We start from the raw sequence: 26,867 nt of genomic DNA, 5'->3' as shown, positions 1-26,867 counted from the left end.
TTCTGTAGGCAAAAGCAAAGCTGAGCCTCTGCCCACTCTGCTGAGCCGCGACGTGGTCTGCTTGACATAAAACCAAATGCAAATTTCCATAGGGGGGCTGAAAAAAAACCCAAACAACCCCAAGAGATCGACAGCTGCTTTGCTGTGCAAAATGTTAATCTTCACTAAGGAGATTTAACGAGACTGGGCAAAGCCTTGGGCAAAAGCCTGTCGGGAACAAGGTGTGATGCCCAGAGGACGTCTGCACCACCGGGATCCCGCTGTACCCGGATTTCTTCGTTAGCAACCACCCAAGGGCAAAGACAACCTCTTTTTTAGCCCACCCATCACCTACGCAGCCTCAAATCCCATTTCAGACCCCATGCCTGGCTCTCAGAGACATCCACAGGGAAAAATAAACCTGCGAAGCATCATGAAAAGCAGTGCCAAATGCAAACACCGGACCAAGCAACATGGCTAGGTGCATGGGGGCGATTTAATCCCGGATTAAATGACGCTGCAAAAGCCCTCCTGCTTTTTTGGGAAGCCCGAGGGTGACTCACTGGTCCTGCTGGCGTTGTCGTTGCCGCTCTCGTAGCAGCCGTGGCCACCATCATCGGTGTCGGAGCGATCCTGGCGCTCGTAGTGCCGCTCGCTCTCGCTGGTCCTATCCCGGCTGGAGGCAGATCTTCGCCGGCGCCGTTTCCTCCGGTAGCCCCGCGGCACCGGCACCCCAATGTAGATGGAGTGGTAATCTAGGCGGGGGGGGGGGGGGGGAATACGCTTTAGAAAAAAAGCCAGGGAAATATTTGCCTTCTTCCCACCAGGCTTAAAGCACCCACAGAAGCTTTTCCTATGTTGTACATGGGATGTGCCGAGCTGAGCGCCAGGAGATCTGATGCATCAGCCAGCAGGAAAGACCCCGCTACCATTTGGGGCATCCCCAAGGTTTCGCTCACCTTCCTCATCTTCATATCTCCTCCTCGAGCTGCTGAGCCCTCTCTCGCTCATCCCATCCTCATCCTCCAGCATGGTCCCGCTGCTTGGAGAGAGCTGAGCCGTGGGGAGGAGAAAGGAGAGAGATTTTAAAGGGTGCTGGGCAGGGGAACAGCTCTTTGCACTCCCGGCGGGTGCTACCCACTACGGGAATCCTTCACGTTGTGATCCCAGTGAAATCACGGAATCCTTCCCGGCCGGGGTGAGGATGCACCGGGGAGCCGGGACCTTCCCTGCGGATTCACCAGGGACCCTCCGGCACCTCCTGCAAGCGCCCGCGTCTCGCCTCGGCAAGCTCTCAGCCCTGCCTCGCTCTGCGCCAGCCCTGCCTGCGCTCCACCTCCGCTCTCCCCATATTGAAGAAAATCCGGATAAATTTCACAGGGGTTATGTCTCTGGTCTCTTATTTCTGCTGCTCAAAGGAAGGCGTAAGTGAAGCGTAAGAGATTATTGCAGAGATTTGCTGATACAATTACGGACACGAGTTCAGTTAACAGGGGTTGCTTGCTGGCAATAAGCACCCGTTTAATTTTCAGGGGGCACCTGCACAGATAAAAGGGGTTTTGCAGAAGCAGAGTTCGTTTTTCCCCATCTCCTAAGCACAGATTTTACACCGCACACACGCTGCCGCTTCCAGGTATCTTCCTCCAAACCTGCTGGTTTTTTCCGCATATGAGTTTCTTTGGACTTTGCCACGGGATGCTAATTAATCTCCTAATTATCTGACCTCCAGTGATTGCCTTTCACACTTGACTTGGATGGGAGAATGGTTACTATTCATGGCAGCCCGGTCGATGCCTCCCAAAGTCACTTTGAGAGCGGTCAGAGAGCCAGCCTCTCCGCGTCCCTCGTTCCGGCTGCTTGCATCCATGGCAATATCATATCATTATCCATCTATTTTAGGGAAGAAAAAAATCTCAATTCAAGCCAAATAGGTTAAAAATATAAAGTGAAGGGGGTGTGCACCTAAATAGCTGGAAAGGTCTGGGGCTGGCCAGGTTGGCTCTGCTTGGGTTGCCCAATTATTGACCCATTTTCCCACAAGGCAAAGACTTTCTTTAGCCCGATACAGGCTCCAGCCTTAACCCAGTTGCTATTTGAAGACACCTCTTAATATAACAGATTTGGGATATTTTTTTGGACCACATTAACTCAACACTTTTTGCACAGGTGCAGGAACCAATTTATTTTAGGGGCAAACACCTCTGGAGGGACAACAGAGCCCCAAACCTGGGAGTATTAAGAGATAACATCAGTCACAAGCCTTGGCCTTCCTGGGAATAACATTATGGGGCTAATTCTAAGGATTTTAGGAAGCTGGTGCTGGCAGGAGAAACCATGAAATACCACCCAGCTGCAGGCATAAATATTTTCACTCTAAAATGACCTGGTATCTTCTAACAGATGAAGTGCCACAAAGCCCCCCAAAAGAGATTTCCCCACGAGCTTCAGCACTAGGTCGGGGTCTCCAGATGATGGATAGGGATACACAATCCTTCAGCTGGGTCTATATTGGGAAGAAATATGACTTTTTTTGCAATCTAGCTTGGCTGGCGAGATCTCTACCACAGCTCTGTTGGGCAGCAAAAATAACCCATCTTCTGATAAACCCACGTTTTGTTAGATCGACTGATAAATGAAACGTCCTGATTGATTATGGCTGATTTATGAGAGTCATATAGACTAGGATTTTTTCCTTTAATTTTTTACATATAAAACTCCCCCCCCCCCCCCAAAACCCTTGCATACAAACACAAGTACAACGCAGACTATAACTGTTGGAAAACATGACTGTAAGTGCACTAGAAATAAGGGGAGGAAAAGGAGAGCGCTGTTATCTTTGTCAATTCAAATGCCCACTACCCCCACCAGCTCTCAGTTCCACAAAACCAAGTTTTACTGTTAATAAACTCACCTTGAGCTCCCCCAAAATGCTCAGAAATCGGAGGATGGATGGGGCCGCAGAGTAAAGTCACGGGTGCTGGTGGGTGCGGGAGCCCAGATTGCCTTGAGATAAAGCTGCTCTTGCAACCATCGTATCGACGCCTACTGCCAAACGCTTTGTAGCTCCCAGGTTAAAATGTATTTTGGGTGACACTGATTGACTTTGGGAGCAGAAAGGCATCACGGGATGCAAATAGACCTCCGGAGAGGATGGGACATTCAAGCCACCAGAGACCCGGTCTTGCGCAGTGATGGTTTCTAGATATCACACCACCGGGATGTAGGAAAATTCAAGTTGTCCAACCCCAACTTGCAGGATCTGTGTCTTCTGGGGTTGTTGGGGGGCGGGGGTTGCATCAGTTTTGGCTTGATCGCTAGGGATTTGGGAGGGCAACTGCTTTTAATTTTTTGCTCTGTGCCATATCATGTACATCTGATCTTAAGGAATGGGAGTAAAATTCGTCAGGGAGGTGCAGAGAAGCATCAACATCAGTGAGAAAGCTCCTAAAACCCCTAGGGACAATAGGATCAACCCCTGGGCCATCAGATACAGTTTGGGGAAGGGGGAAGTGTTGATGAGGGTTGCACAATGAATTATTTTGCAGTTTCCATGCTTTGCTTTTAACGTGTTGAACATCTGTAAATTTCATTTCATGAAAACCAAGCTCCCAGTCACACGAGTATGCCTGCTTTGCTTCCCAAGCTGTCCGCTTCTATTTAACGCCTGGCTTGCTCCCCTCCACTTAGCCTTTTAACAGGGGTATCAATAAATCCACATCAAAGCAATGCCCGGCACTTCGTCACAACTGGCCTCATGGTTAAACTAAAAAACGAGGATTGGGAAATCAGAGTTTGTGCTTTAAGGTCATCCGATATCGGGGCTTTTCTCTCGCCTCTGGGGAGATTATTCGATGGCACGATCCAGAGTCTCAGCAGAAGCAAAGCAAAACCTGTTTGATACTTTATCCCTGCTCCCATTTTCTTCCCAACTCCTGTTTTATTAGATTTGCTCTTCCATGTGTAGCAGGGTCAGTTCTGGAGCAAGGCAGCCGTGATTTCAAGATGCAAAATTTAGGGTGAATTAGGGAATATTATCGGCATCCTGTTTATTTAGACTTAGGAGGCATGTCTGTAAGCAGGGAGAAAAGGTTTTGCAAAGCGCACTTATGATTTCATGCTCTTGCTTAAATCTACCTTTCCTGTTTTCCAGGCATTTGCAGACCAACTGTCCGTAGGAATAGGGGAGCCGAGTGCCCAAGCTGATGCATAAATCGACTTCTCCCCATCTCCCATCGCTCACCACCTGCCAAAAACCAGTATTAATCCGGGCATGAAAACCTGCTTGCATCTGACCTGTTCAAGGCTGTCTGTGCCGGGATCCAGCATCAGCAGGCTCTGCCCAGCCAGGAAAATGGAATAAAGATGTTGGTGGCTGCTTGTCCTGTAAATAAAGAGAAAATAATAGAAATGAACTTTCTTTCTCCAAATACATGGAAATACAAAGAGCAGGCTGAATTTATCAGTTTGTATTTCTTAAGGTTTTACTAAACACCTCCTGGAGGGAGGGGGAAGAAGGAAGAAAAGCAAAATCCCCAGACCCCACGAGCTGCCTGGGTAAAGGCAGCAACCCTGTTATTCCTTAAACAATCGCGCTCACCTGATTTCCCTGGGCTGCAGGTTTTACCTTCCTCACTTGAAAAAAACAAAACCCCAATTTTGGCCATACTGTTTTAAAAAAATTCAATAACCCTACTGCTCAGCTCTTGAGGTTCCCAGCTCCGTTTTCAACGTGATTTGCGGAAAAAAACCACAGTTCCAAAAGTGTTTTTTCAGGCCTGTGCTGAGGATTGCTTCTCGTTTAGTTAAAAAATAAAGCCTGGAAACAGTCAGAAGAGGGAGACAGAGCCCAGCAGTCACACCCCAGCGCTCACCCACTTTTCCCTGCTTGGGCATCCAACTAAATGAAGCCAGCCTCTGGCTTCCAAAATACCCTTATTAATAAAAAACGCCACTAATAAACCCAACGTTTCCTTTGCTGAGCAGTGCTGCAAACACATTGCTCTTCTGAAAAATAGACCTTTTTTCTCTTTGCCTTTTGCTTTTGAGATGATTCCTCTTGCTTGATAGATGCGGCAGCTACAGCCGCCCCAGGGTACCCGTGGGATTTGGGTACGTTGCGAGAGAAAACAGGTCCCTGATCTATGCTCCCTCCTCTGCATTTGACTTACGGCTGCTGGGGGAAGCTTTGTCATCGGTAGGTTATTGCTGAGCCTGCACCGGAGCAGCCCAGGGACCTTTGCAGAGGGCTTCACTGTTTGGGTTTGTTTTGGGTTTTTTTTTTAATAAAAACACACTTGTATTTTTGCAGTTCATCTGCTTGAGGTTTCCCTCTATGAGCCCATTTCCCAATGCGGCTCAACTTACCGGTCTGGGGTTGGATGCAAGACACGTCGGCTATTTTATTCCTATATTCCGAGTGATGTGGGAGGGAATTGCTGCCTTGATCACCAAATTGTGCTAAAAGTGAAATACTATAAAAGGTAATTCCTTACCTGGTCATTAGAGGTTGGTCTCCAGCAGAGGGGAGTTACCACCATCTCCAGGGGCAGCACGTTGCCGCGACAAAGCTGTCTTTGTTTTAAAAATTGCTAGGCTCTCCTTTTCCTTGCCTGGGGATAAAAACTGAAAGCCGTAGTTCATGGGGAAGAGCTGGAAACCTTCAGAAATGGGTGTTTTCCCCCTGTGCAAGCCTTGCCCAAACATTCATCTTGCTCCAGGAGGTGGAAGTTGTGCCTCCCTGGGGATCTGATTCCTGGAAAAGCCCTTTGGAAAGGCTCTGCAGAGCAAGCTGCTCCTTTTTTTCCTTTAGTTATGTCTTTCTGGGCCCTGGGCAAATCTGGGGATCTACCATAAAGCCACTATTTTTCAGGAGATCAGGCTAAATATAACTATAAAGATACCACAAAGTGCAATAATGATGATGCCGCTTCCCTCCCCGATGGCCTGACTGGCATGCAGCGAGTGGAAGCGACTTTGCAAAACACAACAGTAGTCACATTTATTGTGTAAAAAAACCCCTAAAAACCAAATAAGGAGATGTACAAATGCTTCAAAACGCCAAGATAGCAAAAGGACCCGGGGGAGCTCACGTGCCCGCATGGTGCATTGCAGTTTTTATAACCCTCCAGCTTTACTTTACAGTTTCTCCCAAAGTATCTCCTGAACCTGAGAAGATAAATCACATTATTTCCACATTCAATACCCGCCGCCTCCCTAAGAGCTTTGCTCCAAGCTGCCTTTCAGTCCTCCACCTTCTCACACTTCGCTGTGGCAGATGGTGCCTTCCTCTTCCTCCTTGTCTTCCTCACCCTCAGCATCGACAGGAATGTAGCCTCCCTCCTTGGGTAAACACCAGCACCAGCCCGCGCCGCTCAGATCCACCGCCCCAAAGCTGAAATCCCGCATCTCCAGGATCTTGAAGTCAACAGTGTCCAGTTTGGAGTAGATCTCGTTGAGCTTTTGCCAATACAGCCAAGCCATCACGAGGCCGATCACCTGCAAAATATGAGTGTTAAAACTGCTATAGTCATACAAACTCTTCCAGAAGGTCTTCTCCTGCAAGGGATGCTGTCACCCGCACTTTCAAACCTGGCCATGAGACAAGAGAGGACAATTCCCAGTAAAAGCTTCTGCCAAAGCAACAGGCTCGTTGTCCAACTCATTAACGACCACGTCCATCTCACAGCTTCCCACATCAGCCCTGACAGAGGGATGCGGATTAGTTGGACGTCACCACGAGCGTTGCAAAGAGAGAGGCAGAGGTCCGGGCTCTTGCTAAAATTAAGATATTGCTGCAAGCATGGTGCCACAGATTATTTCCCATTTCCCTGCTGGCTGTCAGCGAATTAAAAAATACACTTTAAATCTTTAGGACAAGGGGAAAAAAAAGCATTTTCATCAGCGCAAGATTTCAAGTGCATTGCTTTGATTTCTCCTGATGTTTCCTTTGCAGTACTACACTGTGGTGGCTACGAACATTAGGCAATAAGCCTTTGCGAGGAGCTATTTGCAGGCCAGATGCTGATGAGTGGCACAGTGGCAATCAGAGGATTGTCAGCACAAACTGCATCTTTTGTACTAACCCTTTACCCACCTTGACTACTGATCTGTAGAAATAAGGTTTATTCTCTATAAGTCCCAGATGTTTTGGGGTCAGCACCAGGATACAAACTGCAGTTTTATAGATATTTTCAATGAGTGAGATGGGATGGAGAAGGATGAGACCATCTTGAGCGTCAGGGCTCTTCTTCTCATTTTCAAGGCTAGTAGTTAACAAGTTTTTTCTGCATAACCATTCCTTGCAACAAAGAGTCAATAAATAACCCAGTTGCACCTGTACCATCCATCAGCTGGAATCTCCTGTGCTATTGCAGCACGTTGGGTTTGGAGCTGAAAAATGTTATTAATCATTTCTCTGGGTCCTAATTGAGTCGTCGTTAAATAGCCTGGAAAGTGGGAACATTAAGAGAAAGATAAATGGGGATAAGAGCAAAACGTTATAATGCATCTTAAATTAGGGACCATTTTATCCCATAGTGGAAAGGGAAAAGTGTTTACCCAGAGGAGGCTGCAGAAAATGTAGGCAAAAACTTCACAGGGAAAAAGCAAATCAGGTAAGTGTCACCCAGAGAGCTGAAAGCAAACAGGCAAATACAAACATCACTGGGGTTTATTAATCTGTCTTTCAAAAACAGAGAAATACCCTGTCATCTGCACGAGCAGCTTGCAGCTTGCACATAAGCCGCCCCAAAACGGCTCAATATTTACTTTGCCTTCCCAAATTCACCTGGAGGTGGAATCCAAGGGGACCCCCTGGATCAACAACTCTTCCTTCAACAAGTTGGAAGACCGCATCCTTTGAGATGCTCTCCCAACACGGAGAGTCCTTCCTTGAAGTGCTCAGTTGGAGCTTGCCCCATTCCCACTTCCTGATTGCACCCACCAATTCTCAAAGAACATTCTGCTTATTTGACATTCCACCTAATTACTGATAACAGGATTAATCACTGAAAGAACAGATGAGGTGCCGGAGGCTGCTGCATGGTTACGGCTAGCAGGGCTTTCCCGATAGCGGGAATTGCAGAAATGCTGGATTTGTGCCATTAGGGTTTTTGCTGGGAAAGGTGACTGCAGATGCTGGAAGAAAAACTGAAGTCTGCAAACATCTCAGCATCTCCTTTTGTTATCCAAACGACCTGAAATCAGGTTATCTTACAGCCCAGGTAACTTCTGTGTATGTATCTCCGTAGCTCCCCACTGCCCTCAAAATATTCACTGCTGCGCTGCATATTAAATATCCGTCTCAGCAGGCAACTCCTTCCCAAATACTCTACGAAATTATTTCAGCCTGCATAGAGAGACGGCAGTCATCTCTGACTCAAACTGTCCGAGACGCATTCGCTCTCCCAGAACGTGCACAGGACCAAAAGTGGGCTGTGCAACCTTGCGGTCACCTGGGTTGGAGCTTGCTTTTGGTAGCGAAGCAAAAATAACAAAACCAAAGACTTTGTCATGGAAACGCCAACCGGGTTCCTGCTCTCCTCTCCCACATCTGTCCCCTCTTTTGTCCCCAAAAGCTGGAGAATCCTCCAGGCAGGGATGCAGGAGGCCAAGGCTGGTTGGACGATGCTTGGAGATGGCTCCGTCTCTCCATGAACCGTAGGGAGATCGCAGAGCAACTGCTCCCATGCGGATCCAGATAATAAGATTGTGCTAATCCATATTCAACAGCAGAGCCTTTAAGGATTTAAGAAGTTTTAAAATATTATTTAAATGTATGTTAAGCCTTAGCATTATTTACTTCTATTAGCATGCCATCACTGGGCAGATTAAAATCCCACTGCTGATACAGTGAAAGGACCAAGCAAGCAAAATCCTTTGAAATGACAAATTTTAAGGCAAGCATGTCATTTTTTCCTCCCTAAACCAAACAGTAATTCAGGAAAGATTTGTGTTTACAATAAATTTAATGCAAATGAATCCAATTCTGGAAAACCAGGCAGATTTGGGGACATCATCCGTCCTGCTCCTCTACTCCTGATGGCGATGCGATGTCCGAGGTACCGCAGGATGCAGCATCCCAGTTAAACTGGGGATTTCTTGAATGGAATAAAAGTACCCCAAATCCTCAATCAACAGACTGCATCCCACAGCCTTCACTCTCCTCTGAGTTATGAACCAACTTCCTTTCCAGCTTGCCTCTAAATATCCTGTTTCACTTAATGAAAACAGAAAAAGCTGTCAGGAATATAGATGCATTCAATATCCCCAGCACCAAGGGCACCATGTTTTCCAGAAGTAAAGAGACTTCTAACGTGAGCGCTGATTTACTGCATTGCAATATGAAGGAAGGCGTTGTTGCAGAGGAGCATGTTAACAAAATGTATCAAATATGAGGCTAAAAAAATTAAAAACCTGCTTTTCTCCCTGACTTCCCCTCCCTGTGATGGTAACCACCAGCGAGTGAGGGTAGAACTGCTTGGGAGTTACTGCTTGCAGGTCATTTAAAGTTAGAAAATTGCCTCTTCTTTCTGGCTGGCATTCAGCGAAGCACAGAAACCACCGCTGCCTCGGGAAGTCTCTAGTCTGCCGCTTTCTGAGCTTTTTGCTGGGGGATTTAAATGCACAGGGTTTGCACAGGGGTATGAGATCATTGAGTACCTGCTCTTACAGGGTGCAAGAGCAGTTGCATGCATAAAATAAATCCAAAGACCTTTGCGTATCAAGGGAATCAATAAAGCATGCAGACTCACTGGAAAGTCACAATAGGATTTTATACATATATATATAATTAATTTTTGCAAGGATATTGCAATAGCAATTGCACTAGCTATATATTGCAATTTGCATTGATAATGCTATTGGTAATTTGGTGGCATCCAAAGTTGGGGATCCCCTGTGGTGACAGGTATGGAGAAAACCACCCTGCAGATGACATTATTTGAGGATTACTGCATTGCTTCCCATCCGGACACTGCAGGAGGGAGTGTGCAAAGGCTTTCACATGCATATCCTTCCTGCATCCTTCCCTTCGCACGTGTTTTCCTCCCTGCTGGGGCACGCTGCCCACCTCGCCCTCTGCTCCCCGGCCACCTTGAGCACAAATCAAGAAGGGAAACTTTGCAAAACCAAGGCATCAACTGTTAGAAGCAATGGTATTCACTGTAGCCATACAAATACCTGGATTATTATATTTTAATACACTAAGCACGAAACATTGCACCATTCTGTTGCTTTGTTGGTTTTGTTTTTTTTTTTTTTTTAAAAGAAAAAATTAAATATCTAAATGCACAGCAAAACAGAATGGGGGGCAGATGTCTGCTGCCATTTCCCACCTCTCCAGCTCCTCCCAGTAGCAGCTTGGTGGCCTCGAGCTGATCCAAACTGGCATTTTGCAGCTGAAGACCTTGATCTCCATCTCTCAGCAGTGCTTTGGGACTCCCCTGGCAAGCCACAGCTGAAGTCTGCCCCAAACCCATCCAATTTAGGGTAGGAACTTCTGCTTCTTCCTTTTCAACCAGCAAAAGGGTGAGTGGGATGTCTGCTGTTAGCGAGGGCCAGCCATAAATTCTCCCATCCAACCCATCCAAGCAGCTAGAGGAAATTTATGTCCATCAGAGAGGAAAAAAAAAAAAAAACCAACCACGCTCCAAAGCACCAATCCTCAGGGATTTTGTCTCGGACTCCCAGGGGCTGTACGATGCTTCTGAGCCACCTGGGAGGACGGGGAAATAAAACCCATTCATCACTTGCAGCTTTTCATATCCTCCCACGCTGGTTAATCAAACCCCTCATTTGTATTTCTCCTGTCCCCATGAGTCCCTGGGAAAGTGACCTCCCTGCCCCACCAAAACAATGTGGGGACACGCAGCCAGGCAAGGGCAGTCTGATTATTTTTCTGTTTTAAGCCCCAATTATAAATGCTCATTTAATTGCAGAAGGTTCCCATGGATGTCTGCAAGTCCCTGCTACTGGAAGACCCTTGAGTTTTCTCTATGCAAACCAGCAAAAGCTCAAAAAGCAAATTAAAACCCCCGTTATTTTGCTCGGGAACTTGCAATTATTTCTAGCCAACTTAGAACAGTAGCACTAATTATAACCGAGTACTGTATCATGATTAAGCTACGGGTGTTGGCCTGTCTGGCTGAGCAAGGACACCATCCTGCTGCTGTTCCCAGAAATTGTTATTGCCTCCGACATAGCAAATGCCTCACTTCATCCACTGCTATTACTCCAAGGCATGAAGAATCATCTTTATATTACAAGAGATATCCAGAAGAGATTGGAAATACATGGTCAGGTGGTTTCAGCGCCTGTTCTCCACTCTTTTTCGTGGTGGCAGTGAAGCATCCTGGTTCTCTAGCACGATCTGTCTCAGATAAACCCTAACATTGCACTTCTTGGGATCAACGCTTGTTCTCTCCTTCAAAGACCAAAGCCCTCTTTGCCCTTGGAGCTGACAGCAGCCAACAAAGACTTTTTTAAACCATTTCAAACCATTTAAAACCATTTCAAGACAGCATCGGTCCCAGTTACCAATTTCCTACCAACATCACAAGACCAAAATCAGGTTAATATGGAAGTTTGAGGTACTTTAACACAACTAATGGTTATTCCTTCTCTTCCAGCACTTGAGGAAGTATATACAAGTATTTGAGGCTACACTCCAATTTCTGTGGTTCTGGTGCAGTGCAGAGCCTTCTGCTAGACATAAGCCATGTATTTCTGTCTCGCACGTAGGTGCCGAAAGATTATTACAAGGCTTTTCAGTGCTCAGCTCCAGCCTTGCCAAGCCCCAGCTTTGCTCACTGTCTCGTAGCGGCTCCACTTGTTCTTTTGGATTAAACGGTTTTGCATTAGGAATAGGTCTCAATGGGGCTGATATGGCCAAGATCTAATTGCAATATCCTCCTCACTGGGAAATGCTCATTGATTGATGGCTCATCTCTTCCACGTCTGGCAAAAAGCATGTTTGGAGTCAGAACCATTTTTGGAAGCAGAGAAGGAAAGGGCTCAAATGCTCATTTTCACATTATTATACAACAAGAAAAAGGTCTGGAAAACCACAGCTGTTTTCCCTTAGGGGTATGCGTATGCATGTGAGCATGTGCATGCGATCAGTGGCTTGATTCGGGGTGGAATGGTTGCATTTTGGGCCCTTGCAGAGCACTCGAAAGGATCTCAGCTCCTCCAGTCACATTTTCCTGGGCAATCAAACATGCAAGGCTCAATTTGGCTTTTGCTTAACAAGGGCAAAAATCAAGGATAGAAAATAGCAACAAAATGATGCTCAAGAGCCCTTGCAGGGTGACAGCATGATTAACCACATTCCACTGCATCATGGTCCCGACAAAACCAACTCTGACCATGGAGAAAATAATCCATCAGCCCAACAAGTGTCTTCTGCAAGCAAAACTTTCTGCAAGAAAACCCTTCTCCATGCAAACATCACCGGCTGCTGTGCAGGCGTGTGCCTGGCTCTGGAGGTTCTTGCCCATTTGGGCGGCTGTAAAGCTGGATCCTGCTAAACAGAAGAGTTGAATCATTTCAAGCTTTCCTAGAGCTAATCAAGTAAAAAGCAAGCATTTATCTTTTATTGGCTTTTCCTTCCATAAATTGATATTTATAGACCAGGCTCTCGTAGAGGTCATGGACTGCAGATGGAAAAATCCCTTTTATTCTCCTTTTCTACTACATTAAGCACACATCAGCCACTTGAGAATATACCGCCTTCCAGCCCCTGGAGCAACTAAGATATTAAAAAGCAAACAAAATACAAATTAATCTCACAAAGAAAAAGGGAACTTTGGCAATACAAAGCCCTTTACACAAGGAAACATTTAACATTACTGTCACCAAGAGATGAAGACGCCTACCTGCAAAATGCCTGTTGCAAGTCTAATGCTGCATTTTTGACGAGTGAAATAGTTGATCTTCTGGATTTATACTCTTAGGAGGGAACATCTACCTCCACACTGATGCCCTGTTACTCTGTAGCTGCTCCCAACGTAGAGCTTTGGAGATTGATGAAATACCAAAGTGAAACGGAGGGTAGCAACAATTCACCGCAAGTCAGCAGAGCCGCTGAGTCGATAAATACTAACCCTTGGCAGTGACCTTTCAGAGATTTTTCTCCTCTTTAATTGGACTTGTGCCATTTTCTGCTTCTTTAGGATGGAGAAAAAGGGGTTGAAGAGCTTTTTTATGCACTTGTTTCTACCTTATTACAGTGGCCACATCTTCACTTTGCTAAGGAGGATGAAATACCGTCAGAAAACATCCCCTGTAAAGACATGGGAATGGAAAAGTTGGAGATGCTTTTCCTGAGGTCAGTATAAAAGCTACTAAAAGAGCACCTGGGCATGGCAAAGGGGAAAGAGCAATGCAAGAGGTTATTTGGCTTATTTTAACTAAAAACACAATTTACGCACGCTGTAAAGTCCTCAGATAATCTTGCTAGAGGCAGGGAAGGTAGGGATGCAGTCAGTAGAACAGAAATTTATGTGCTTTGCTACACCTGCTGAAAGATCTGGGGTTGCTTCATAATTAAACACAACTAGTATGAGGCCACAACATGAATTTGCCACTGACTGCCAAAGACTAAATTAAAACGTCTCTTTGAGAGCAATATGAAATGCATCACAGTTTGGCCTCGGTCTGCAGCTTGGCTGAGAAGAAGGGCAAGGAGATGGGATTTTACTGGAGAATGAAACATAGGAAAAAGAAAAAAAAGAATTAAAGGTACTCTGCAAAGGCAGAAAAATAATTGAGTTGGTGTGTTTATGCTTCGCTCTGAATGAAGTAAGACAAATGAACACAACCACTTCCCAACTCCTCAAATTTTGCCATTGCTTGATGACTGACTTAAAAAAGGCATAGACATTCGTGATTTAGGAGCGATCATAAAATTACAAACTCCCTCTGCCCTGCACCAGCCAGGGGAGAGGCTGGTTGCTGCGCAGTGACATACCTGGGCAGGATTTTTCCCTGCCTCCTCACTTGTTCGATCAGTTCAACACCCAGCAGATTTACAGCTTTTCCCAAACACAATTAGATGCCCGCACCCCTGAGAAAGCAAAGCCAAGCAGCCTGCCCTGTGGCCTTGGCCTCTCACAGATATTTGGGGAAAAGCAGAGAAAACTTAAAAATTCAGTAACTTCCCACTTGATGGAAAGTCAAAATCTGATGGTTTCCCACACCTGAGCATGATGGAAAGACAACACTGAGAACAATAAATGCCCACTCTCCGTGGGCACTCTAAGTCAGCCCAACTTTTCTTGGGTCCTTCTTTCTGTACAGGAAGAGCTGGTTGCTTACCCCAAATCCGAGCACAAATCTCAGGCGCTCAGATGATGAACATCAGCCGAGCTCAAATCCCCAACCTTTGAGCCCTCGAGCTGCTCACCATCACAGATGAGGCTGAAGTTTGAGCCTAAGGAAGAGCAACACTTTGAGGGAAATTGGGCAAAACCCAAAGCTGGACTTGGGACATGGATCATCATCCCAACCTTCTCCTCAGCATCCTGCAAGTTTTCCACCAAGGTGGTTTGCAGCTCCATGGAGAGGCACGTGTCCCATGCAGGACATGACAAATACCCAAAGGCAAAGATGGGACAGGTCAATACGTTCACTCTTCCCAAAGCTCAGGGCACTGTCAACTCCCCACGTCAACAATGCCAACACTTTCCCCCTTGGATCGGCAATTCAAGGACAATATTCTCACCCCAGCTTTCTACTGGCAGCTGCTGGGGATGAAGCTGTTTCTGGGCTGACAGCTCCTGGCAACGCAGATGGCCATTTATAACTTAATTCCCTCCAAAACTTGACAGAATCAAATCTGATTTACATTTAAAACCTTGAAATCGTGAGCAGATGGGAAGAACAAGGTTCTTCATCTGAAGAGCATTTAACGGCACGACAGAAAAATCACAATGCTTGCTCAAAAGCACTTGATATTCATCAAGGCTCAGCAATCCTTATTGCCATCTCTGTTTTTTCTCCCCATCTTTCCCAATTAAGAGCTTCACGTTGGCAGGTTAATGGGTAACGCAACAGGCGGCTCCTGTAACGTGCTCTCAACATCCTGCAAGGCAGATGGAAGCGGTCGCCTCTATTACAGCACTTTCTTACCCCATTTCTGTGCCCACTGCATTTCCTAGTGGTAGCACAGCAGAAGTCCATTGCTCATTTGCATGCTTTGGAGAAAGCACTTTAGAAATGTGGATTGGGCACAAACTGCTCCCCTGTCTCGGTTTTTCATTTGGACCATCTGAGAGCTCAAGAGGAAAGTCCATCCTTTGAAAAATTAGCTCAACGCACCACATATTTCCCCAACAGCTTCTGCTTTATTTAGCCACTATTCTACCTTTCACTGCAAGTGGAAACACATAAAAAAATAAAATAATTTCATTCCCATTTAGATAAAACCCCGTATCTGGAAAGCATCACCAAATACCTCCAGTGGCAAACCCAACATTTCATACAATGAGATAAAAAGAAAGCTTTCGCTTGTGAGCCTCAAAAGGAATCAAAAAAAGGATCAAATCAACACTAAATCATCAAAGTTTTGTCAGAAATAATTCTGGAAAGATTTAAGAGAGGTATTCACTTCCTTGCTAGCACAGTGCCAACAGTGTTGCAAAGGGACAGCCCCAGCTGCAACACAAGATTTCTCTCCATATCGAGCATCTGTGATGAAGAGCTTAATTACCTGTGCTGGAAAGTTGCTTGGATCCTCAGGCATCATTACTGGGAACTGGATTTCATGAGGCATGGCAAACCCTGCTAAATTTACGATTATGGTTTATTTTGGTTAATATTTATGCTCTATTTGAAGAGAGCCATAAAAACAAATATAAAAGGATTTGCTGTGCTCACATATGCATGCCTTGCTTTTAGATGCTATTACTTGATCAATAATTAGATTTCAGGAGTGCGTTACAAGATGGCCAGCACCGCAGTCATAAACCGTTAATTTTGCTAAGGGTGCTCTAGAAAGTGCTGTGACGTTTGCTGCCCAAGACACAAATCTCAGATGTAAACGGAGGGAAAAAAAACCAAACTAAAAATGAATTATTTTCCTCCTCCAGCACAGTGAAAGAAGCCGAGAAGATGCCGACCGGATCTGCCATGTACCTGTGGAAGCAGCAGGGAGCAAACAATGCCCAAAGTGGCCTCAAAGTTGTCTTTGAGCCAGAGCCCGACGGCATGGATGCAGCCTCGCACATGGATAACGTTGAGCAGCTCCAGGCGCTGGAAGAAGAGTGGAGAGAAGCATCACGGTTTTCATTGAGACGTTGGGGTTGGGGGGAGATGTTATTTCTTGCATTTGCTCCTTCTTGCAAGCCAAAGGAGTGGCACGAGAAGTGTTTGGGAATTGATTTCTTGGACTGCATCTCTCCTGGGGATTTTCTTGCCAAAAAACTGTCCCTGGGAGCTACGGACCATATGCAAGGAGATACCGCAGCTCTCTGCTGCAATACGTTCCCACAGTCACCCCTGAAGGCCTCAAAATCAGCTTCTCTCCTACCACCAAGCCTCAAAACACAACTCAGGATCAGCATTTCCCGAGGCTGATCCAGAAGGACCACGCCAAAGCCTTCAGGGACTACCCAAACATGTCACGAGCCTGCCCGTGCTCTGTGAGCCTGAGCAACACCCTGAGATGCCAGGGAAAAGTGATAAAAATGAATTTGTACACAGCTGCAGTAACAGCCATCCTTGGTGGGGAAAGAGCTTACCTGCAGATAACTGTCTCATTTTAGCGGGGTTGGGGAAGGAGAAGCACATCTCATATGTACAAAGGAAAAAGCCAGTGTTACCTCTTTATCGAGCGTCCTGTATCCACACAGGGTGTTAACGACTTCTCCAGGGACCTGTGAACAGAGAATTGGGAACAGACTTAGCTCAGAGGAAGCAAAAGGGGAAATAAAAGAAATAAGAACAAAAATTAAGAAATAGAAGAGCTCACCCAGTTGCCTCGACCATTCAGCATAGCACAAGGCAAGCAGCTACCCTCAAACCTTGCTTTGCTACCACGGGCTCCTTTTTGTCCAAATGCAGTGCTGAAACCATGCACGTTGGCAATAAGTTGTTGGATTTTTTGATTTTTTTTTTTTTTTTTTTAAACTACCCTTCTCTCTGGTTTCCGCTGTTTTGGAGCATGCTCAGGTCCCCCCAGTGCTTTTCCAGTGATTTGAGCTGGGACCACCTCCACATCACATGAGCGTTTAGCAAAGCAGCTCTTTCAAAACGTTCCCTTGATTTTTCTCCTTGTTTAATTCCAGCCACCTTTTCTAACACCTTCAGTCCTGTTTCTCCATAATAAAGGGAATTTCACAGGGATTAAATGTATTGGGCTCTTCAGAAATCAAGGGGGAATTTCCCCAAAGTCTTCCACCACTCTGAGGAGAAATATAAGGATTTTAGACATCCCCAAAGCTTAGATCTTTGTTAGTCAACAAAATTGTTTCAAGAGCTCCAGCTAATGAGCAAAATCCTGGCCAAACGCTGCTATTCAGGACCTTTATAAAATAAAATCTAATCCCTCTGCTTCTGCCAGGATGGAAAGTGGTACATTTTGGGTTACAAAACTGATTCTTGCTCATCCCCCAAAAAACAAAGCTGGAGAGTAGCTCCAGCACATCCTGAGCTAGTTGGGTACTTTGCACCTCTCAGGACTGATCTTCTGATGGGTTTTTTGGGGGCTTGTTTCATGGATCAAACAGCAGCTTCCATAACACTGTGTGTTTCTAAAGGGGCCTTGTGCCCATAGAATAATAACATGCTGAAATTATTATGCTTTCAGAAAGATAGCTTTGAAAACCAGTAAAAGCTCCTGGACAGCAAAACAAAAACATCCCGTGCTTCAGAGGCCAGAGATGAAAAAGAGAAATGTGCACATTTAGATGTAAATTATGCTTTCCAGCAAGACACGGCATAAAAGAAATGTGCACCTCCAGACAGACTGTATCCATAAAGCTGCAACTTGTACCTTCTGTAATTGGCAGGGAAATTATTCCAGCGCTATCCTACCAAGAGCTTCTGTACCTACCACATTACTCACAGTGCCATCAAAAATCCCATCTCTCACCATTTCAAGACACTATTTACAAACTGGGCACAGTTAAGGACACTAATTAGCCCCTGTGCATATGAAAGACTTGCGGGGAAATCTGGACATCAGCAGCAGAGCACCCATCAGCATCGCTGAGAGAGAGATCTCATCCAGGGTTGGGACCATAAAATGGGAAACCTTCAGCATAAGAGCACTGCAAATTCCCCCTAAGGTAAATGCTGTCGCCTATAGTGGTATAAAGGAACCTGTACGTGACCAAGGATCCATCTATTTGGTTTACATTTAAAAAAATGAACCATTTTTCTTGAAAGCTTTCAGTTGTCCTTGCTTTTCAGAGTCACTTTGTGGACATCACAGGACCCTTGCCAGCGAAACACCGTTGCTTTCTATTGGGCTCGTCGTTTGAACACATCTGGCTACAGCACAGATTCATCACCACTTTTATTCCTTCTTGCATTAAATAACCAAGGGTTTCTCAATCATCTCCAGTCCTGCCCGTCTCTTTGAATAATTCCCTCAACACCTTGTATTTGGGAGAAGGGTGGAAGGTAGAAAAGTGAGGTTTTAGCCTTGATCGACTTTTGTCAAGGTCTTGCATGGAAAAGAAGGTCAGAGCTGAATTGAAATTTCTAACATAAAACCAGATAGAAGCCTTTATTCTTTCAGAATGCATTCTGATGCCTTCAGGGGTCACAAAAGAGCAACACAGTTGTATAAAACCCACCAATGGCAGAAGACTGCAATCCTTGCACTTTTTATTTAACCAGCTGCTTTTCTCCCCCAAATCAGTGCCAGATGTCAGCGGTGACACTTCACAAAGGGTTTGGAGACACTGTGCTTGGCAGAGGCACAGCTACACTGCAGCTTCCCGGCTTCCCAGGAGAAGGCACAAGTGCCTTGGAAAACCATTTAGAAAAGCACTTAGGGTTGAGGATCCAGTTTCACACCCTCAGGCAGGCATGTATTTGCCCATTCCTTCTTCCTGGGAAGACTTTAAGGTTTATGGCCTCAGAGATGAGACTCTTCAAAATAGCCAGAGCATTTTTGGAGGATGTCTGCTCTCATTACTGCAACTCAGCCTGCCTTGGAAGATGCCCCAGGGATGCAACACAAAGCTCTTGGAGGGTCTTGTAACAGAAAAAGTCTTGTCTTGGAAAACAGGGTGGTTTTATGGCTGTATTTAATGACAAGTTGAAAACACATTGCAATCAACCCCCTAATCCATGTTTCATGTTGCTTCCTTTAGACAAGCTCACTTCTAACAGCATCTTTCATTCTTTCCACATTACATTTCCAAATGACCTTTTCTGGTACCTCTTAAATCTCAAAGGTCCTCTAAGACAAAAGGATGCTTTGCTCTCCATCCTTCATTCATGAAGGCACAAATAGAGAAGAAGCACACAAGAAGAGAAGGATTCCTTGCCCTACAAACCAGTGGATAGATAACTGGTTGATAAAAAGGTTATTCACAGTGGAGAGACCATCGTGTTCATCTCTACTCAGTGCAGAAGAATTCATACACGTATCCAGGTGGTCCCTGTTTATCCTTCCAGCTGCAGAGCCAACGCAAGATCTTCTCTTCAGCCCTCAAGTAACATATTTTGGGGGAAAGGGTTTTCAGCAGGGCTTGCACGTCGCTAAGACCCAAGCAAGTATGTCCGGAGTATCACACACAGGTACCTTCTTCATCCTGAGGTGCAGAGGTCCTTCTCCCACCTTCTCAGCCCGCAAGGAAAAACCCCATGATGACTTTGCAATTTCAGCAAATAGCTACAAACAGACGTGCTGGACCTTATGGTAAATGCAATTATTGGGGGGGATTCGCTCTGTTGTTTAAACTGAATTTTTATTAGATTGTTTTATGTCGCAGACAGCAGAAAACTCCCAAGGGAGCTGGCTCTCTTAATTAATAATTAATATTGAGTCGGGCTGATTTCTTAACCAAAAGTGCCCTGCAGCCAAAAATCAGAACTCTGAAGAATAAGGCTACTTCTATCTACCTGGTTACTGTTCTCCCCAGGAACAGGTTTCATTTCTCATGGAGATTTAGATGCATTTGGTGAGGTCTCGCTTCCCATAAAACCGCTCTGGCTGTCAGAACCACATTCATGGACTTTTAATTCTTGAAAAAAATGTAGAGGATTTACTGTGGACTTTCCCTCCCAGGGGCTGGCTGCTCCAGTCCTTCACTAGAGCATCCTCCAGACCCAGCTCATTGCAATGGGAAGCCAGAAAGTTGCCTTATTTCTTACCTTACTATATTAATCACCTGTGATTTCTTTCTCTCCGATACTGCCTGCTGCGCTGAGGTCTTTTGTTTGCCAAATTGTCAACCCAAAACCGTGGGGAGTGTAAAAATACTGAAAAATGCACTTGATTCTCTCTAACACATCCTCACTCGTAATACAAAAGGACAACACATGAATTTCTAATTCCATCTTCAGGAGCTTTAGGATTCTTAATCAATGCCCTGATTAGAGATGACAATTATTTTTGCAGCTGATTTGCATGTCAGACTTCCACTGATAATTAAAACACCTCAGATTTCCCTTTTTCCATTAAAAATCCAACAACAATACAAGATTGATGATCTATTTTCCTTGTGCAATTAGTAAAGCCTGGGGCACGGCCAGGGTTCAGAGGCAATGCTGATACTCCTGATGCTCTGAACCTCAAGAAGGTTTGGCTACCAGGATTACCCTTAGAAAATTCTTTTTCGCAACATTTATAGCATTTCTGGCCACAGCAACCAGGGATATTTGCACTTTTTTTCCCCTGCCTTGGCCCAGCTCCTGGCATTTTGTCCACAGCATGTGTTAGATTGATTGCAACAAGGTGGACGGTTATATTAAACAAGATGGTGTCGGAGCACTTAGCTTAGTCTCAGCAGAAAAGCACCGCTTGGTGGGGGGTGTCTTGATTTCCAGCTCTGAAAATCAGCACAGGAGACCCTAATGGCTCTGCAAATCCACTCCTCCCTCTCTCCATCTCCGTTTGACCCAACTCGCAGCGTGTCAGAAAGGCAGCCTTGCAAGGGCAGTTGCTCACGAGACTTTTCTTATTCCATTGCACAAGAGTGGCTCTTTATCCAAATACCTCTCCCAGCCCCATTTTCAGCAAAACCCTCAAAAACCTCCTCATTAGGAGCAGACACCAGCAAACATGATCCCCATATACTACTAAACGCCGCAGCGGCCAGCTGAGAAACGTGTCCTCTTGGACAGGAAAGCAGAGGACAACAGCTCACTCGGATCCATGCTGAGATGCAGCCAAGTCCTTTTAAGATTCTGCTATTTCTTTGCAAGACGATCCTCCAAACCATTTTATATCACACATTAGGTTGAAAAACAGGAACTTGGCATTTCTAACAACACCTTGGCATGATAAAAATGCAATTAATAGCGCAGTGCTTTCATATTTATTCTACATTAAAACAGCAGAGTCTACTAAAATACAGTGTAGCCCATATATGTATATTTTAGTTTCTTTAGCGTCTCACGCTGATGCTATCACAAACCGCTTTGCAAGATGGCAAAGCAGCTTACAAGAAACCCTACAGTGCAGAAATATGCAGTAATAACCAGTTGGAAGAGGGGGCTTTGCTGAAATATTGACAGAAATAAAGGCACTTTCGGTGCCTCGGCTGCCTTACCTTCCTGATACAGCATGTGTAGGGCACCCCGCACGCCAGCGGCCCACTGCCGTTGCAGGAGTGGTACTGGTTAACCTCCCAGTCCCGGTACTCATCGCTGCCGCAGCAAGAAAACTGCAAAAAGAAGAAAAAGAGAGGATGAGACGCAGCCGAACAAACCTCGACATCTCCATCCCATCAACGCGTCTCCCCTCCAGCCTTGCCCTGCATCTCCAATGCTGCTTTGCAACGCCAGCATTGAGAGCCCTGATTATTTTCTGCTTTCCAGGACCCTAAATAGGAAGTTGAAGACACCATATAAAAAAAGAAAAGTGGGTGTTTAACTCCTTTTAGCCCCGTTTTAGAGGCATGCAGCAGTTACAGATGTGTACATCCATGTATTGGAAGCATCCTTGCTTTCACAAGCCCAGGAATGATCAGGCTCATTCATGCTTCACTGATTTAATTACAGGTGACTAATCCATCCTATTCCCAGGGCACACCAGAGAGATGGCTCTTTCAGCGCCTTGAATGAATGTATTTCTTGGCTCTTGAAGGCAGCTCAGCTAGTTGGTGCCATTCGACAAAATGCTAATAAGGCTCTGCAGTCTAACAGGGATTTCTCTTCCCGTCAAGTTAAATTAGAGATCAAATGCTACAGCTACAAAGGAAAAAAGCTTCTTTTTTCTTCTGTTCACACAATGAAAAAAAAAAAGTTTAATGAAAGTCATTTTCTGTTCTCCACAGAATAAAAGTGGGTTTATTATATACCGAGTCATCTCTTCTCTTGGTAAACAAGCTTGAATCTTTACATTTTTCCCCCGGAAAGAAAAGCCTGAAGTAGGCAGGAGAGGTGTGTGTGCTTACAAGACAGAACAAAACCACATTTTCCCCATTTCTTTAAACACTGCACTGTTCAAGGAGCAGTTTTTGCGAGAGGTTTAACCCTGTGAGCATCTGCTCCCCCTCCCGCTGATGGGTTGGTGGCAATACTTGGCCAATGGGAGTAGGAAAAGCCACCAGCTCTTGGGGTCCTCCTGGCCTCCTCCCATGTCAAAATGCGCAGATATGGCCAGGAGCAGCCGACCCACAGATTTACAACTATTTTCTGACTTCCTGCCTTTAATTTCTCTATTGCTTTCAATCCTAACCGTATTGGTGAGGGAGACCAGCTTGCAAAAGTTGCCTAGGAAGAGGGGGAGAAAAACACCCAAAGGGATACTGGCTATTGCTACCCATTTGATATCCCCATGCTGCAAAGAAGTTCTTTCCATTTGCTTTTACAACTGTGCAAAAATAGGTAGAAAATGCTTATAATGAGGGCTACTAGCTGCCAGGAAGCCTCACCAGGGTGTTTTCTTCTCTGCAAAGAGAGGTTTAGCCCAAACTACTGTTGTGCCTGGATTTATTTCTCATAAACTGAGACAGACTTCATTGTGGGTTTTACTTTCATGTAGGCTCCCGGAGCTCAGAGAAGCATAACAAGCAGAAAAACCAAAGAGAGCCCACAGAAAGAGTCTCGCAGGTCGCATCCGAGGATCTCTCTGTGTCGAGGACCACCGCTGCCACCCGCAAGATGCGGGCTCATTATGGCTAAAACCATCGCCCTTGAAGCAACACACTCCAACGAGCCATGCTGGTGAAAGCTGCCTTTAATCTTCCCCAAGAAGAAAGGAGGAGGTTTGCAACTGCAACACCCTCATCCCTCCGAGACTTACTTTGAGTTTGGAGCCACTCGGGTTTGAGCAAGAACCATAGCCCTGGCAGCTCTTTGAAATTCAAATCCTGTGATCAGCAAAGCAGTTTGAACTCTCCTCTTCCACCTGTACTCAGCAAGCCATTAAAAAAAGATAAAGCGAGGAGCTGCAGATAGCTGCAGTTACTGACTCGGGGCAAACCTGGCTTTTGAGTCATCATGGTCTCCAGCCTCACGTCCAAGGGCTGCAAAGGGCAGTAGTTCAGCAAAAATGAGTTATAAAAACATATAAGTATTATTTTCTTTAGGGCAATTTATTTCCATATCTCCTTGCTTACAGGCAGCCGGACTGAGTAAGTGTCAACAAGTAAAACTGCATTATTTGCACTATCATCCTGCTAATGTAAAATATTAATGCCTGGCACTTGGGACCATAATTACTTGTTATTTTTACTGTATGATACTGGTCTAAGGGTATGAAGGCAGTTGGGTCTAGTTTAAAGCATCACTTGAGAGAGGGTTTAAGAAGAATTCAAATCCTAAGGAGTGTAGTGTGGTTTTGCCTGACCTAAATAAGCTGTGTGCCAGCTAACCTATGCATAGACAAGGTTTTTAACAGGGAAAATGGCAAGAATAACCACTAAATGATGATAACAGGCTGTTCTGAGCTTGTCTTCTATCAAAAAAGCAGGTCTGGGTGCAATCCATCCAGACTGACTGCAAGTTTTCATCCTCCCAAAGTGAACTGGCCTGCTCAGGTCCCATAAAACCAATTTCCCTTCTCTTAAAAGCAGTTCTTCCTCTGCATTGCTTCTCCCCGGTCCTACACTCAGGATGAAGCAACTGCATTTCAATTGCTGACATTGCTGCTGTTCCTGGTCTGGAAATCATACACTAATAGAAAAGCTCATAGCAATGAGCTGTACAGTCTTGCAAAGCTCCTTCTCTTGCTACAAGATAAAACACGCAGATGTTAAAGACTTAACGGCAACACTGGAAGTGGCCACAACTTCTTTTACTACAGAGAGAGACTTTGAGATGAAGCTCTCCCCCTGAAAACTTTTAATAGAAAGTCAAGTGAAGAAGTAGACGGGGACAAATGTTTTAAAAATAGGGTGAGATTATATTATAAGTGCCTGATCCTGGCTTGTTTGGAGATAGAGAAACCTTCCCACAAATATATCTGTTTTATCTGAAGATTTGTGGTCTAACCTCCTTGCCAAGTCTCATTGAGGATGGCTCCAACATGGACTTTCTGACTGCTCCTGGCAGCATCTGTTTATCATTCATACAGAGAGGTCTGAATTACAGCATCCTCTTAGAGAGGTTGGAGTAAAACTTGAAAAAGATTCAGATCTTTCTCAGAATCAGCCGTGTCTTGAGACCTTCAGAGGGCTCTCAGTCTTATTAATGCGCTCGGCTCAGTAATGATGACTCCAAGAGTCAAAAGCAGGTATTTAAGCCAAGAGAGGGGAGCATGGAGGGCACCACTGGCCTTAAATTCCAGCTACATCAAAGAAGAAGGAGTTTCACAGTCTCCTTTTCTTCAAAGGAGGAGATAAGATTCACATATTTATGATGCTTCAACCCATAATGAAAGGAGAGAAATCAGGCCAAGGTGAGAACAAAGCTCATTTGAAAGCAGCTTTGCTGGCAAAGCCTAGCTCTGCTCTCCAAAACCAACCCAGGAAAAGTAACATCACTGCAATTTCTCTCCTAGATCTCAAGTTTTTGGTTTTTTCCCCACTTTTCTTCATTCGCCAAATGCTTCGAGCTGAGTGCTTCCCTCCCGCAATAACACAAATGACAGGTAAACCAAATACCCTCACTCAAAACATGAGCAAACCTACGTCCCCCAAATTCCCAGGAATGGCTCCTCACCAGTACTGGAAAAACCAAATGATATGTTAGAGCCAATCAAGCTTGTCCAGACCAGCTAGACACTTGACGGCATGGATAATAACTTCAAATCCTGACTTTACTTGGCCTTTTGGTGTATTTGGTGGGGGATGCATTGTTGCTTTGCTGAAGCACGGCTACTTTGGGTTTCAAGAGACAAAAGGGAAACATATCTAGCTGGGGCTCAATGGCAGGCATTAGGAAGGCATTTTAATGTAATAATTTAATATTTAGTACCTCAAACAAACTATGTTGTGCATAAATAGAAGGCAAGAGCAGCAGTGTGTCAAAAGTTTGGTTAAAAAAACCGCAAGAGTTGTGAGGATGATTTTATCAAACTGCAGGTTGACTTGAGGATAGGGGACGGATCCTGCCAACTCCTGGCAGGCTCTAAGCATTAGATTTGAGACAGAATATGCAACCACACACCTGGAAGAGTTAAAGTAGGCTATGCCAAGCCCCAATATTGGACTGGACATAGCTCTCGCCATCCCAGGAGAAGCTTGCTCCCAGTGCTGCCTATGGAGAGGCTGGAGCTCTTCTCTCCTTCCAGCTACTGCGTGAAAACACCTTATCTGCAATTTTCCCGTTGAGTCAAGGGCTTGGCCAGCTACCAATGACACCTTGGGTAAAGCGACTTACCTAAGGTGGCCTATCTAAGGGTCATTGCAGCCCTGAAGCAGCTTTAGCACATGTTATTTTATTCCTCCACCTCTCTCTATTAAGGTTGGGGTAGCTATCAAAAAGCTTTCAGGCATTAGGCACTGGTTTCCCATCAAGACTGGGAAATATAAATACCCTGGCACGGTCCACGTCACGGTGTGGAGCAGAAAATGCTCTTCGCAGGGGGCACAGACAGCAGAATAACTCACTGAAAACACCAGCGGGGTGGGCTTAGAGAGCAGCACAACGGAAAAATGTGCAAAAAGAGCAGTGCAAACCAAGAAAGATCAAGTTATTCAAGATGGATCAAGCAAGGCACCCTAGAGATGGGAATAAACTCTAAAAATACAGGGAAAACTAATGCTTCTGGTTCAACGAGGCACAGAGTTAACTACTGCTTGAAAAACTTCACAAGCAGACCTCCCTGATGCCACACACACACACCCCCACACCCCTCCAAAACCGAACCTTTTCTTGTACAAAATCCAAGATGTTCTTGAAGTCAAGGTCATCGTAATAGTGTCTGATGCCCTCTTGGATGTTGGAGTGGAAAACTGCATTCATCTGGGGACAGAAAAAAACCAAAAACACAGCTCACACATGGAAAAGGCACTGGGAATATATTGCAAAACATGAAAATGTTTTCATAGCACGCGTTGCCAACTGTTACCGGAGTAAGAATCTAATCTGCATGCTGGCACAAGCCTATTTCTTGGGGTAAAATTCATCATTTTTGAGCTCTCAGGGTTAGCACCATCATTTCTGAGTTCTCAGGGTTAGCAGCATCCCATAGCACCTCTCCGCTTCCTGCACTTGCAAGCCGACCCACACACCTTTACCCACCCCATTTTTCCTATTAAATTGAATTATTAAGGTGACTTCTTCAAAAGCTCCCTCAAGCTCTCCAATCCCATTGACTAACA

The 26,867-nt window shown here is 45.3% G+C and overlaps 2 protein-coding genes across 11 annotated transcripts in view; both read right to left on the bottom strand.

Moving 5' to 3' along the window:
* The window catches only part of SLC4A5 (solute carrier family 4 member 5), a 28,660-nt gene extending 24,708 nt beyond the window's left edge, over positions 1 to 3,952 (bottom strand). For 2 of the 7 annotated variants that reach the window (XM_030036122.2, XM_030036123.2), the window contains exons 1-3: positions 2,891 to 3,950; positions 939 to 1,032; positions 543 to 734 (exon numbers count right to left, since the gene is read on the bottom strand). In XM_030036122.2, the coding sequence (XP_029891982.1) occupies positions 543 to 734; positions 939 to 1,011 (265 nt within the window). In that variant the 5' untranslated portion in view covers positions 1,012 to 1,032; positions 2,891 to 3,950. Of the gene's footprint in view, positions 1 to 542; positions 735 to 938; positions 1,033 to 1,261; positions 1,366 to 2,362; positions 2,483 to 2,890 lie in introns of those variants that run through there. The other 5 variants (XM_030036119.2, XM_030036125.2, XM_030036121.2 and 2 more) reach the window with 5 other exon arrangements.
* A 1,999-nt stretch (positions 3,953 to 5,951) lies between these two features.
* The window catches only part of LOC115350464 (tetraspanin-15-like), a 97,472-nt gene continuing 76,556 nt past the window's right edge, over positions 5,952 to 26,867 (bottom strand). For 2 of the 4 annotated variants that reach the window (XM_030036134.2, XM_030036135.2), the window contains 5 exons: positions 26,413 to 26,508; positions 21,708 to 21,821; positions 16,800 to 16,853; positions 16,114 to 16,230; positions 5,952 to 6,474 (listed from right to left, as the gene is read on the bottom strand). In XM_030036134.2, the coding sequence (XP_029891994.1) occupies positions 6,235 to 6,474; positions 16,114 to 16,230; positions 16,800 to 16,853; positions 21,708 to 21,821; positions 26,413 to 26,508 (621 nt within the window). In that variant the 3' untranslated portion in view covers positions 5,952 to 6,234. Of the gene's footprint in view, positions 6,475 to 10,293; positions 10,573 to 16,113; positions 16,231 to 16,799; positions 16,854 to 21,707; positions 21,822 to 26,412; positions 26,509 to 26,867 lie in introns of those variants that run through there. The other 2 variants (XM_030036133.2, XM_030036136.2) reach the window with 2 other exon arrangements.

This window comes from Aquila chrysaetos, chromosome 13, assembly GCF_900496995.4.
Source record: "Aquila chrysaetos chrysaetos chromosome 13, bAquChr1.4, whole genome shotgun sequence".
NCBI lineage: Eukaryota > Metazoa > Chordata > Aves > Accipitriformes > Accipitridae > Aquila > Aquila chrysaetos.
This window is presented reverse-complemented; position numbering and strand designations above follow the sequence as displayed.